Raw genomic sequence first — 13,926 nt, forward strand, 5'->3', positions numbered from 1 at the left:
CAATTTTATAAGCTATTATTTAATTCTGATTGATTAAAAAAATATTTATTATTTACATTTCAACATAACCTAAAAATTATCCATTTTTTTAGAATTGAACAAAAAATATTTCTAGAAAATATATATTGTTTATTTCATAGTATTATTTGATATAATATTATTATAAATGAGATGGAAATAAATCTATGATATATGAATCTAAAGAAATTTTCCGCTCATTTTCATTTTCATGCTTACCAACATATGTATGTGGCCAAAATCTTTAGAAACATTAAACAGTGAAGTGAAACGTAAACCTTGATTTTGAATGTTTCCTTAAAATTTTTGTGCGGATAAACAGAAATTTATACTTGTTTCTATTACATGCAAAATATGGTATACTTACACTTTCCTTCTAATTTAACAGAAGAAGAATTGATGTTGCAGGCGAAATATAATAAGCTTAAAAGAAAGGTACAGGTTATGTTTACACAGTTTAATATTGTAATAAATATTTTAATTTTTAATACTACGAATTAATTATTTGTTATGTATTTGCATGATTAGAATAAATCGTATTTAAATTACTTGATTTCTTATTTTAAATCTCTAGTAAATTTTATTTCACGATGGGAAATTATTGATATGTTTACAGATTATGTTTTTAGTTTTTGTTATTTTCTGTGTAATTTTTATGCATTTTATATTAATATTTTTATAGAAAAAGGCATTGCAAGATTTGAAAGCACCAAAGCAAGAAGCTGAACGAATACCACAAGCTCCAAAGCGGCCAACAGAAGCTAGAGATGCCAGGGAAGTTGCCAAGAAATTGATAAAATCTGGAGTAATTACTGCTCCAAAAACTCCTAAACGGCCAGAACAATCTTTTAAAAGACCACGTGGTTTAGTAAGAAAATTAAACAGTACAGAAAAGACGGTAAGCTCATATCAACCATTCTCAGCCACACAAATGGAGGAAGAAGAAACAGAAACAGTAAGGCCAAGAGTTAAAGATTTGTACGATAGTTTTGTAAGTGCTCAAGACCCAGAGGATCGTACTAGCAGAGATATTCAATCACCATCTAAGCAAGAAATGAAGCCACGAGCTGGAAATACAATATTTGTATGTGGTTACAAGATATCGGAAGATTTTTTAAAAAAGCATTTTCAAACATTTGGAAATATTATAAATATCTCGATGGAAACAGAAAAAAAGTAATTAATATTAATTCCAGATATTTTATCCTATTTGAAAGTTTAAATTTGTATTATTTGTATTATTTATTTTATTTACTTTTTAGCCGTGGATTTGTTACGTTTGATAAAACGGAAGCTGCCGAAAGAGCAATTAGCGAAATGGACGGCAGTATGGTGTCTTCTATTCAGTTGAAAGTATCACTGGCACGAAGACAACCCATAATAGAAGCTATGACTGACGCTACATCTAGTTCCATGTGGTCGCCGATTGCGGCGAATTATTCACAGAAAAGTGCACACAAAGATAGGAGAGATTTAATAGTGTACGAGGAAGATCTTTTTGTGTGAACGCAATATTTTTTAATTTTTCTATGTTTCCTTAGAGTCTATTGTTGTTACAGTATATGGAATCTTACTTTAAAATAAAATTGTACATAGCCTGCAATGTTTGTAAGGTATCAAAAAATATTTTCTCCATATCATGCATCTTAACTGTTATGATGCGGCGCTGATATTGTATATTCGTATCTAGTCAAATGGTTAGACAAGACATAAAAAAGTTTGACTTATTTTCTTTCACGTATTATACTTTGTCGATCGCTGAGTTTTAGATGATATTTCGTATTTGATCTCTTTCTACAAGTCTCTGTGTCGATAAAAAAATAGTCGTTGCAAAATTTATTTTTGGTAATAGGTATCTGTAATTGAATTATACATATACACATACATGATATATATGTATGTATATACATTGTATTTATACATATTCATTGCTTAAGAAATTAAATACAAGTATTTTCGTAGCAAATTATGGTAGGTGTTATTTCTTTCACATGTATCATTTAACACAATGAATATTCGCCTGGGAAAAGTTGATCAGTCAATTGATTGGCTGTAACTCATACATATTTGTCCAACACATAACAAGCGTTCAACAATTAACTATAGAGTACAAACCTAACTACTTAATTGTATGACCAAATCTTCATTGTCTTTAAATACGTGTACTTATTACTCTACTGCAAGTATTAGGTCTACTCTCTTATTCCTTATCGATCGTAAAAATAGAATGCCCATTATGCGTATATGAAATCACTTTGCAACGGACAATTGAAACAAACATAATAGCATAGATTCTATTTGTAGATAGTCTTCTTACACCATCTGTACCTTATTATTTTGGTGGGTTAAAATAGTCCCAATGATGATGATGCGTAACTGTTCGAGGGTTGCTGAAGAAGAATATCAATAAGCCAGCAACCAGGAGCAACAATGCACACAGCGTTAGTTCCACTTCTCTGATCTTCTCCCTCGACTCCTCTCCCACCATAGATGACATATATCCCACAAAATGTCTCATAACTTTTAAACCAGCTAGTCGAAGAACTCTGACCAATTGCCTGGTACTGTCTGCAATACTCGGTTCTGTGTCAAGGCTAGGATTGGCCAGGGATAAAAATTGTGACGGAACTTGTGAAGCTGGAAATGCTATGAGATGAGTACCTCCTATAGGGAAGGGGGGAATTGGCGATTGGGACGATTCTTTTTGACTCTCTCTGTCCGACTGATCTGTGTATGAAGTGTAAGAAATTACAGCACGTTGCGGCTGCATCTCGTTGGTAATGCCGTGACTCACGATACTGTCTGGTGTATCCGGAGTCACAGAGATGGCAGGTGGTAGTGATCTAACTGGAGAAGCAGTCTGTCGTGTTCTAGGGATACCTATTGGAGATGGCGACCTGGACCTTGACTTTCGTATTTTCCATTCGCTAATTTCTGGCGAAGTCTCTTTGTCCTTTTCCTGTGACGTCAAAAATTCTTGTGACTCTGAAGGTTTAGAGTCGAAGGTGGGGTCCATTGGTTCGTTGCTAGTTTCGGACAAGAGATCCAGAGACACCCTGGGCTCCGTGCTCTCTCCCATGGCGGTCGCTACGGATGGGGGAAGGGACACGCGGGATTCTTCCATGTTGAACTCCTTGGTAGTATCCGGGCTCAATGAAAGAGAGGTTTCTGTATCTAGAATTCGTAAGGACTTATCTTCAGTACCCTGACCAACTAGTAATGTTTGTGTGCTAGGAGTATCTTTGTCACTCGGTACTACTTGCGAAATTGCTAGGGTGTGTGTCGACTCTTTGTCCTCTACCTGCGCGACCGATAGTGTATGTGTGCTTGATGTATCCTTTGCTTTTTTTCTAACAACCTTTTGATCCTCGCTCTTTGGTTTCTCTTCCTCTGCATCTCCACAAACTGACTCTTCTTCAGGCTTCCTTTCGACGCTCCGCCTCTGTGCAACGGGAATGTCTGTCTTCACCTCAATCGTTTTGCTCTCTTCCTTTTGACCCTGAACTCTGGATGCAGCCACAGTCTCCAAATGGCTTCTTATAGCCATCAATTCCCTAATAATAGAAGGAGACAGACTCTCCTCCATGCTGCCACCTATGTTCTTCAACTCAGACGCAGTAACGACCAATGCATCCACTTCAGATGCAACGATTTTACCAGCTTCAATTTGGGAAACGCTCAGACGATCCACTCTTAGGTCAGCAACTTCTAGATTGCTGATCCTCACAGGTTCATCTGAAAACAGGGCGGATCTAATAGACTTTAAATGCGTGTCTTCGTCACTATGAATCGGTTCACCTAGATGTGGCGCGGATAAGTGTTTATCCTCAAAAGCTTCCATTTCTCTAGTTGGAGATGGAGATTTTAATGAGACAGTATCGTATGAAGGTTCTGGTTGTTCATCCTTACGTAGTCTTTGAGACATTGGTAAAGGAGGAACAGGTGGTGTGCTCATACTTGATGGACTGGGTATTCTCTCTGTGGATACCATAATCTGGGAGCCTGAGCTAGATGGTGCTACAAGTAGCTTCGCCTGTGTTACTTCTTCCTCTATAACCATGTCATCAGGTAAGGGATCTGTCTGCGTGGCAGTGGTCGTTTCCATAGCAATTTCCTGTTGTATCTCACGAGTGGATCTTTCTATAGATCTATCTTTTCTAGATCTTGGTGGTCTAGGTGGAGCTGGCAGTGGTCGTCCCTGCATTTTACTCAGAACTTCACTGCTACGGAGGTTTTTGTGTTCTCCATCATCGGAGTCGATTTCTATGTATGGAGTAGACTCAGTTTCTTGCAGGGTCATATCATAAGTATCGTCAGTTAATATATTAGTCTCCTTAGACCTAGCTGGGCCAAGAGTACTGTACGCTCTTTGGGGACGTTTAGGAGGAACAGATCTGGGAGTAGTAGCAAACTTGTCCCTCTTTCTCCTCGGAGGAGGAGGTCTAGGTGGCTTCTCTCGCTTTTCTATAATGGCATAACCTATTAATTCTCTTCCTAGATCAAGATCATCTCGTGGAATATCCTCCTCCACATAACCAGCTTCTGGCAATGACTCTGCACCATGAGATGTCCTATCTTCATCAAGTGCTACAGAAGTTCCCCTAGACCTAGATCTTCTTTTTGGTGGTATAGGTGCTGGCTCCACATATTTTTCTTCTTGAAGTCTTGTTCCAAGCTTCTGAATATTCTCTTCACTCATTGTCATGATTTCTTCGACTGTGTATACTTCTTGTTTCTCTAATTGTTCTGTGGTCATTGTAGGTGGTAATGGAAGAGGTTTCTCAGGGGCAGAATCACTGGTCCAATCGGTGTGTCCATTGCAAATAGGTTCTATTTCGTCATTTCTACGCTCAAGTTCCTTACGCAATCGTTTCCGTCGAGTTGGTGCCACTGGCGTTGGTGATGGTGGATGAGGAGTATCCACAGGAAGTTGTGATTGACTGCGTTGTAAGGATTTCGATTTTCTACGCATAGGCTTCACTACTACAATATCGTCCAACGGTTCAATTGGAAGTTTCGCAGGTTCTCCTTCTGTCTGGTAGACTATCCTGTGTCTGGAGTCGCTACTAGTTTGATCACGGAACTGTTCATCCGTAGATTCGCTCCGATGAACCTTGTTTGAATCCCTTTTTGGCCTGACTGGTGGCATTACATCATATGACTCCACGGAACCTTCTTTTTGCTTTCTTATTGACCTCTTTCTCATGGGAGGAATTGGTACCATGTCATCATTGGCTAAAACATTTCCTTCTGTTCTCAAAACATCTCTGATTTCACTATTTAAATATTTACCAAGAGTCATGTCATCCTGACTGAGTCCACGTTCTCGTAGGAAGAACTCGTCGGAATCAATTTCTTCAATAACCCCATGTCGACGTCGATCACAGGAGCTGGTACTCGAATGTTGTTGTTCTCTATCCGATTGAGCGGATGATGGTTCAGGTTCCTCATCTTCATCCATGTCTTCTTCGTATTCTTCTTCTTCGGATGGTGTCTTGTGTACTCCATATCTTCTTGGATCCATCATCGCAAAAGATCCTTCATAACCTTCTTGCCTGGCTCGAAGAACCTCTTCTAAGGACCTGGATCTTGGAATAGGTCTGAATTGCTTTTTAGGTATCTTTTCCTCTGGTCTCCATTCTTCTTGATCTTCTTCCACATCTTCTTCTCTAGCATCGCGTTGATATATTTCCTTTTCAGTTGGATACAATATCAGATCTGACTCTGGTCTATCTCTGTTATACGATTCTTCTTCTGTCCTGGAAGTTTCTGACCTTGGATGTGGCTGACGATCAGAAATTTCTGGGGATTCCTGTTCATAATCCATATATTGAAACTCTTCCTCCCTGTGTTTCTCTTCCCAGGGTATCGTGACTGCTCCTTCTTCGCTCAGAGACAATCTAGGCATCTCCATGGAAGGGTGTCGCCAAGGTTGAGTCCTTTCTGCCGCAGATTCTCCATTCGATTGGTCCTCGTCACCAAAAGCAGTGGTCTTGCTAAATCTCTGAGTCCATCTGTCGGTTTTTTTACGTGTCCGTGGAAACGTAGCACTCTCTGCTGACTGTGCCCTCGAATCTTTTGGCGTAGAGGTCGCGTATTCGCCTCTGCTCTTTGATTTTTTATCGAATATCCGCGGATAAGTAGGAAAGTCGAAAATATTCTTCTTGGAGCCCATCGTGGAATCTGTAGATCGCTGTTCGTGAACAGGGGATTTCTTGCGAGTCAGAGCGTTAGGTAGTCGAATGTTAGGCTTCTTGATATTGAACTTTGCTTTCTCAGGTAGATGGAACTTTGCCTTTTCAGGAAAGTTGAATTTCGGTCGCTCGGGCAAATGAAACATTGATTTGTCTGGCAAGGATAACCTCGGACGATCAGGTAAGCTAAATCTAGGTCTTTCTGAGAAGGAAGATCGTATTCTATCCATTCGACTGGGCCTCTTATCGGATCTGGACCTGTCCGAGCGGCTGCTGCTTGTCGTCCTGGCCTTGTCTTGCTTTTGTCGCTCTGTGAAGGCGAACGTGGGTCGTTGCATGTTTCTCAGACGCGAACGTAGCTTGCTAGCCTGCGTTTTTAGACGTTGGGGAAAGCCGCGAGCACCGCGACGGAGAGGAAGTTCCTCCAATGCCAACGAGTCTACCTGAAATAAAAAGATTGGTATGCTTAATTCGTCAAGCGATCGAATGGCTCTTTCACGTGAGGATCGAGATTGAATGCAGATGACGTTGCAGAGATGCTTGAGATTTATTGTGAGCTACCTTACCGATGACAACATGTTTGGTATGGTTGAGATGTTTCATTACGTTTGATGCAATCGAATTCCGTTTCTACAGGTTGAGGAACGTAATGTTAGAGTTTGAAGAAGCGTTTGAGAAGGAAAACAGATTGGGGACATTGGTTTGTGAGGTAGGTGGTAGATTTTGATAGAAGTAGTATGATGTGAATGAAAAGAGGATACAAAAGGATAAGAAAAGGAGAAATAATAATACTTTTGTGTTTTATTTTGTATGAAACCTTAGTGAAGTTCCAGAAATAGAATCTAACAAATTTTTTATCACTTTTATGATCAATAAAATTTTCTTCTTTACTAAATATAACAATATTTTTTTATATAATGTAATGATCTTTGAATGAATAAACTTAATAATTTTCTTTTTTTCATATTTTTTTGATATTCTTCAAAATTCTCAAATAATAAAACGGGAGTCAGTCGTTACAATCAAAGCAGAAATGGACACAATGAGAGATAACTGTCACTGGATTTACACCTCCTTTTCTTTCAAACTGCATTTCCAAGACATCTCGCAACATTAATGAGTCAGGAACGCTTTTGAGTTCGTGAAGAGCGCGGGAACTACTGCGTCTCAAAATAGACCTTGCATTTCTATCCATCAATTATTATTTTTTCGCTAACCAAAGCTTCTAAAGTGTTGCATAACCGACCAGATGCACGTCGAAATTCATCGATGGTGAATTCGCGTTTGTCCGAAGAAAATTTTCATGTGGGGTCGGATACTCTCCTGAACTTTAGAATCTAGAATCTACAATCTAAAAAAATATTTCTCAAAAACAAATAAATAAATGTTAAAAATCTTTGTGATAACATTTTCCAGAAACATTATAATTACAAATAAACGAAACGTAGGGCAATTCACTGTGCTAAATACGGTAGGTCTCTTTTAAGGATTTATGAGGAGACAAGATAAGATTGTGTAACGAATGGGAAAAGCCCGAGTTTTCTGGAACGTTTGCGACGTGATTGCACAATGGCCATCGGACAGTGACACGTTGGCTCCAATGCTTTTTATACGCGTGTTTTGCTAAATATAGGCCTTCGTGGGCAACCAACGAATGAATATTCGCGCGACATTCCTCGATTCGTGTTCGTTTTGGAAAATTCTTCTCCTGATCGATGAGCATCGAATTACTTCCTTAAAAAGAAAAAGGTATAAAAAAAAAGAGTCCAAATCGTAACAAGGTAATTGTTACATACTTTGTTACCGTTGACTGATTTGTTGCTTTGGATGGGGAGAATTGCTGGGATAACTGCCGGGTAAATCTGACCAAGGAGATTGTTGGTTTTCATGTTTGGCTTGGAAATGTTTGCTTCGAGATCATGAAGGTAGTAATTTGACCTAAGGTAGGAAGGTGAAAGAAAAAAACAATTGAATATTGTTATATAAGGTGCATGAAAAATTCTTGTCTGAATTTTATTATTGTATTCTATGTGTAGGAAATTTAATGTTGGAAATATTCTTATTGGAAAAATGTAAAATTGGAAAATTTCAAATGTAAATGTTTTAAGTAAACTGGAATATGTCTGCATACTTCCGGCAAGAAAACAATTATTTTAAATAGATTCAAATATAGACGAGGTTAAACTTTGCATAAGAAGTTTGAAAAAATATTAATTAGAAAAATATTGATCCTTATGTAGCTGATATTTTTAATATTAAAGAGTGTAACTTCAAGAATATGAATTCATCATATCAAAATAATTTCCACATTTTGCTGACTCAATCTTATTATTGTATGAAGTATTATTGTATTGTATGGTATGAAGTATTCAGAAACTGAGTCTTCCAGCTCTAGTGACCTACTGTCAGTGCGTCATCCGTATCATTGGAAGAATTTAGTTACAGCTGTCGCGATGTATCTTATTCTTAGATACTGTATATAATTTTAGTAATAATTAGTAGTACAATCTTAGGAACATAAATATATCAAGTTAATAACTAAAAATACGGAATAACATTAATTTAATAGTAGATACTTGGTAATATCAACTTTAGAAAATTCATTATGATTAATCTAATGGAACCCAAAAATTTTTAAATATTACAATGGAACTGAAAATATATTTAATAATTCTGTCTTTTCAATATTCAATACTCTATTTCGATACTTTAATACAAATTCTCAAAGTTTCCAATTCATCAATAACCTACTTCACACATCAAAAATATTCTACAAGAAAGAAAAGATAGATCAAAACTGTAAATAAAAGATTTATAAATAAAAATTATCAATTAAATTAAACTGTACATAAGTATATGCAAAAATCATATATCCAGAGAAAAATTACTCACTTGACTAGTGTTGACCTCTCCATCGGTCCTGGACTCAGCACTTGGAGTAGCAGCGCTTAAAAATCGTTCCTCGAGCCGCTCCTGCAGTTGTTGCGGGGTCTCCAATTCTTCAGAGGTGTCGCCGGTTTCCACGAGCTCGCGAGCTTCCATCGCGGTGTCCTCGATCTTGCCGTCCAACGGGAGGACGACATCGCCGGCCCGTGTCAACTCCGGCGGTAGCCTTGCCCGGTCGTCGATGCTGTCGTCGCTGTCAGCGACGGGCACCACATCCGTGTCGGTGATTCGCACGACCGGCGCCGTCGCCGGCTTTGGCGATGGCGACGGCGCCGCGATCGGTTCGTACTCGTGCTCGCTGTTACGAAAAGTCACTTGTTTTCTTCTCGCTCTAACCGGCATTTTTTCCTTTCTTTCTTTCTCTCAAAATTAGTTCATATACAAATGATTAATTGACAATTTGGATATTGTTAACTTTTGAAATTATCTTGTTCGATGTGATCTGTAGCTTGGACTTTGTTAATTCTTAAAGCGGTTCTCTTTTAGAGGTAATTGATGACTTTTGTACAAATGGGTAATTTTGATTGAAATGATGATTATAGGTATTGTTAATTTTTGAAGTTATTCTGGCTTATTGAATGTGATCCACAATTTGGATTTTGTTAACTCTTAAGATGGCTCCTTTAGGTTGGTGATAATAGGTAATTAGTCATTCAAGTTTTGTTAATCTTTGCACATAGTACAGTCTTTTTACTTATTTGTTATCTTGCATTTTCTTGATCTTTGCAGTGGTATTTGCAATTTGTGATAGCTTAAAGTTTGTTAACTTGTGCAGTGATCCTTGTAATTAGTTGTCAGCATGAATTTTAATGTTATATGCTTGATAACTTAATTCTTTGAAATGGATTGTCAACTTGAAACTTTGATGTTACGTACTAACTTAAGTCTTTGGAGTTAATGATCAGTTTAACTATCGTTATTATTTTGTAGTAATTTTTACGAGTAATTATTTTCTTATAAACTTGGGTGTTAAGAACTTGAGTAATTATACAAAAAACACTTATCAACTAATTTACACATTTACGTTAAATAACTGTTAATGTTATCCATTTTATCTTGAGCGTGATTACGTTTGTACCATTAGTACGAATACTGTTAGTTTCAGAGTCAGTCTTATTATTGAGCAAACGCCAGGGAACGAGGTCTGATCAATTCAAGCTCGTTTCACTGGAAGACGACGTCACAGTGGAAAAAGTAGCCACTGGTCGGGCAGACCGCAGACTTCCAGCGGTGAGTTAGAGTATTCGTGTTTCGATCACAGGGTTAATTTGCAGACGGCTTATTCAGGAGGACAATATTGAAGGAAGACACATCCTTATTTAGGTATAATTTTCTTCGAGGGCGGCAGGAATACTGTTACAGTGACAATATTAATTAATTCTTAAATTCTACTAAATCTTTCTTAAATTTTCAAATATTAGATTTTAGTTTAATTGTACTTTGTAATAATTAATAAACAATATTTTTACAGCTGTTATATGTGTATAAGGTACTTTAGAGCTAACAGTTAAACTTTTTCGATACACAATCAAGCACAAAATGATATATAAACATAAATTGTTTAAAAATTTGTTAAGGAGTTTTAATAATTGCTACGACTAATTGTTATATAGTATGACAGACGTACAATTATAAAACTGATTATAAGATGGAATATATTAAAAAAGTTTTGTTGTCAAACCTTGTGACACTCTGTATATAATTTTTTATATTGTTTATATTAAATTGAATATTGCTGATAGTTTCTTACATACCTCATAAATTTCGAAATGCCTTATAGTTTGAATAAAAAAGCGTCCAATCTTCCAATACTAAATTTTCAAAAATATCTAGCTCCAGATTTTTTCAATCAACTATACTTGTAGCAACAATACGAATATATTCATACGCAATTTAAATTAGATTTGTTAAACTTTTTACTTTCTTTTATGCCTGCTTTTCTATAAAAGTGGATACGCTCGACAGTCCATCTAAAAATCATCCAGCATAGGTTACTTTCAGTTATCTTGAAGAATCCTCGACACAGAATCCCTTGTTATCTTTGTCCTGATTGGTTGAGCGCTATCACGACTTTCCACAGACCGATCATCGATACCAGTGCTGCTATTATCGCGGTACAATGACTCGATGCCCACTTAATCGCGTCATGTCTATTCATCCATCCCTTTCATCGAGTTTAAACTTGGAGGTTAGAATCGCGTCCTTTCGCTTCCGACAGTCATCAACCCCCTCTCTATCCATCAAATTATACCTACATGTGTACATTTCTCATATTCATACTCATCCATCAGTCACTCGCTAATTTTAAAGAAAATATTTAAAATGATAAAGTTTGTGTCAAAGTTTTAAGATATATGGTAATTATAATATAATATAGTTTGTTTTGTAATATAAATAGTTAACAAATGTTAATTCCCTTTCATAATTGTAACAAAATTTATTCTTATCCTCAATGTACTAGATATTGAATAAAACTTATGAACAAAAGTATATATCTACATTCATACCATTTATCCACATGTACATCTACAATTATTTATACTCACATACAATACGCAGATTTCCAATCATGAACACCTGCAATCATATACATTCGTACATAAATGTACAATGATATACACCATTCAAAATCACATACAGTTCCAATCATATACATATACGCACACATGTATATATCTGTACATTACAGTCATCCACTGACTCCAGCCATAGGTATATCCACATACATCATTGGAAAGATAGACAGAGGGATACGAGAGGAGTTTGGATGCGGAACCGAGCTGACCGAGGATTCTATGTATAGCCAGCCGGGCGAACCTTAAATAGCTGCGGTGGAACGCGAGCATAGTCGAGACGCGTAACCTATACAACATCGACTGGTATCTATGCGTGTGGGATACCAATCGGAAGGAATATTCATTTATTTTCAGCTGGAAAAGGAATGAACTAGCCTGGATACCAAATTACTAGCATTTGCTTCAAAGCGTTGCTTGGTTATTATCGTGCATACATAAACGTGGAGCTAGATATAACCTAACTAGAAATACGTAGACAACATTATACATACATGTACATGTACACATATATAAAAATATACACGTATTATTTATACATACAGAGGTATAAGAAAACTATCAATAGACAAGCTCCAAACTGTGTTTCAAATACTTGGACGCAATTCCAAGATTGGTCTATTAATCGATGGTAGAATAAAATGTTTGGTCTGACTTATTACTGACCTGCAGCGGACCGCAGGTGGCTGCTGCATCGTCCTGGACGGCGGTCTACCGTGGAGAGCACGTCGTTCCGGCAGAAGCGAGTCGCTCTGGTAGTACTGACAGCCACAACGGACCTCGCGGCCGAGGCTCGACGTCGACGACGCTCGTGAGGTGCGTCCACGTTGCTCCGGCTCCATCCCCACCCCCTGAGCTTCCACTTGTCCACCTCCAGTCTCCTCTTTCTCTCTGCCTACCTGATGACGATGTGCTGGCTGATTTGAAGTGTCGCGTGTGGCCTATTCACGATCGCGCCCTTTCCTCCTCCAGTTTGAATCCACGTTGCGTTTCTTAGTATATTTTCTTTCTCTTTTACAAGTAGTTTTAGTTTGTTGGTTCACGTAGTTGCTTTAAGTTCTTGGTGAAGATTCTTGGAGGTTATAGGTGAGTCGATGTTACGTGACGCCGCCACCACCCCGTACGTTACACGGGGAAAAGGATAGAAAGAGGGACAGAAACAGCGAAATAGAAGAAAGAGAGAAAGAGAAAGTGGAGAGTTGGTTTACCTAGAGCAGCCCGCCACTGCAGCGGCTTCTAGGCGACTCTGTACCCTCTCTGGTCCATCTACGCAACACGGCATCAAGATTATTTATAGAAACATTTCGTCTTGAATGTCTATTAATTCAGCCGACCAAAATTCACCTGCATGTGCGTATCATCGTACCACCTGACGGCGTGGCAATTGCACGGTTTTTGCACATGCGCCATGTAAGGCGCTTTCGGCGCGCGGGAATTCAATTCCCCTATATGGCGCTCTAGAGATTACGATTTTAGGGAAAGTAGTGCAAAGATTAACAAGTTCAATGCGGAAGAATTTCTACGATTTCTACCTCTCGTGAAGAAAACAATTTGAGAAAGATTTTGCTTATTTGATTTTACTTAAAGAATATCTAGAACATATGTTAGATTGTTGATAAAAAATATTAAAAAAAATACATACATATATCGACACTACATTGAACGTGTTAAAAACGTTTAATCTTTTGGATTTGAAAAATGATGTAATGATATTACGAAGAATTGGTTGAAAATCTTATTGAGTTTTGCTGTTTAAGATTATTTTTTGATTTGTATATATTTCTTTATCTCATTTGATTTAAATCTGATTTGTTAATGATCTTTTTAAGGGATGAACAATTATAGAGAAATGTTCAAGACATTAGTTGTTTAGATATAGTGAAGAATTGGTTGCACATCTCGATAATGTTCAAGTGTTCAAAATTATTTCATAGTCTGTATATATTATAATTCTTTTTTATTTTGTTGTATTTAAATTTAATTTTTATAGATCTTTTAGGAGGTGGGAAACTCCAAGGAAATTCCAGGGAATTGTTAAAGATATTAACTCTTTGAATTTAACTGTGAACTTTTAAAGATTAGAAATGAATTCTTATAGGTATGCATTTTTAACTTTTTAGTTTTAGTGGTTCATTTTTTCTGTGGGAAAGGATGATATCAAAATTACCAGCTTCTTAATCCTCTATAACACTATG

General features: G+C 37.3%; 2 protein-coding genes across 6 annotated transcripts; one reads left to right on the forward strand and one right to left on the reverse strand.

Annotated features, from left to right (window-relative positions):
* Window positions 1-182: 182 nt before the first annotated feature.
* Nelf-E (negative elongation factor E) lies at window positions 183-1,984 on the forward strand. The gene is made up of 3 exons (XM_069109892.1): window positions 183-453; window positions 701-1,194; window positions 1,281-1,984. The coding sequence occupies exons 1-3, from the start codon at window positions 364-366 to the stop codon at window positions 1,522-1,524; spliced, it is 828 nt and encodes a 275-aa protein (XP_068965993.1). The 5' UTR covers window positions 183-363; the 3' UTR covers window positions 1,525-1,984.
* Window positions 1,514-13,004, reverse strand: LOC138178134 (enolase-phosphatase E1). 5 transcript variants are annotated; one of them, XM_069109648.1, is made up of 4 exons: window positions 12,398-13,002; window positions 9,105-9,456; window positions 5,311-6,655; window positions 1,514-5,253 (listed from the first exon to the last, which is right to left on the reverse strand). In XM_069109648.1, the coding sequence occupies exons 1-4, from the start codon at window positions 12,571-12,573 to the stop codon at window positions 2,351-2,353; spliced, it is 4,776 nt and encodes a 1,591-aa protein (XP_068965749.1). In that variant the 5' UTR covers window positions 12,574-13,002; the 3' UTR covers window positions 1,514-2,350. The 5 variants fall into 5 exon arrangements, with proteins under 5 accessions (XP_068965749.1, XP_068965741.1, XP_068965758.1 ...); XM_069109673.1 differs by having other exon boundaries at window positions 3,054-3,192; window positions 3,377-6,655; window positions 12,398-13,004; XM_069109666.1 differs by having other exon boundaries at window positions 3,054-3,192; window positions 3,320-6,655; window positions 12,398-13,004.
* Window positions 13,005-13,926: the final 922 nt, after the last annotated feature.

Source organism: Bombus flavifrons, chromosome 1 (assembly GCF_040668555.2).
Source record: "Bombus flavifrons isolate JBK064 chromosome 1, iyBomFlav1_principal, whole genome shotgun sequence".
In the NCBI taxonomy this organism is placed as follows: Eukaryota; Metazoa; Arthropoda; class Insecta; order Hymenoptera; family Apidae; genus Bombus; species Bombus flavifrons.

Coding starts and splice junctions, on each gene's coding strand:
- LOC138178134 (XM_069109640.1), bottom strand. CDS start 12,573: ATGGAGCCGGAGCAACGTGGACGCACCTCACGAGCGTCGTCGACGTCG. Junction 9,457..12,397: donor CCACCTGCGGTCCGCTGCAG/GTCAGTAATAAG, acceptor TTTTCGTAACAG/CGAGCACGAGTACGAACCGA. Junction 6,656..9,104: donor GAGAGGTCAACACTAGTCAA/GTGAGTAATTTT, acceptor TTTTTATTTCAG/GTAGACTCGTTGGCATTGGA.
- Nelf-E (XM_069109892.1), top strand. CDS start 364: ATGCAAAATATGGTATACTTACACTTTCCTTCTAATTTAACAGAAGAA. Junction 454..700: donor ATAATAAGCTTAAAAGAAAG/GTACAGGTTATG, acceptor ATATTTTTATAG/AAAAAGGCATTGCAAGATTT. Junction 1,195..1,280: donor TCGATGGAAACAGAAAAAAA/GTAATTAATATT, acceptor TTTACTTTTTAG/CCGTGGATTTGTTACGTTTG.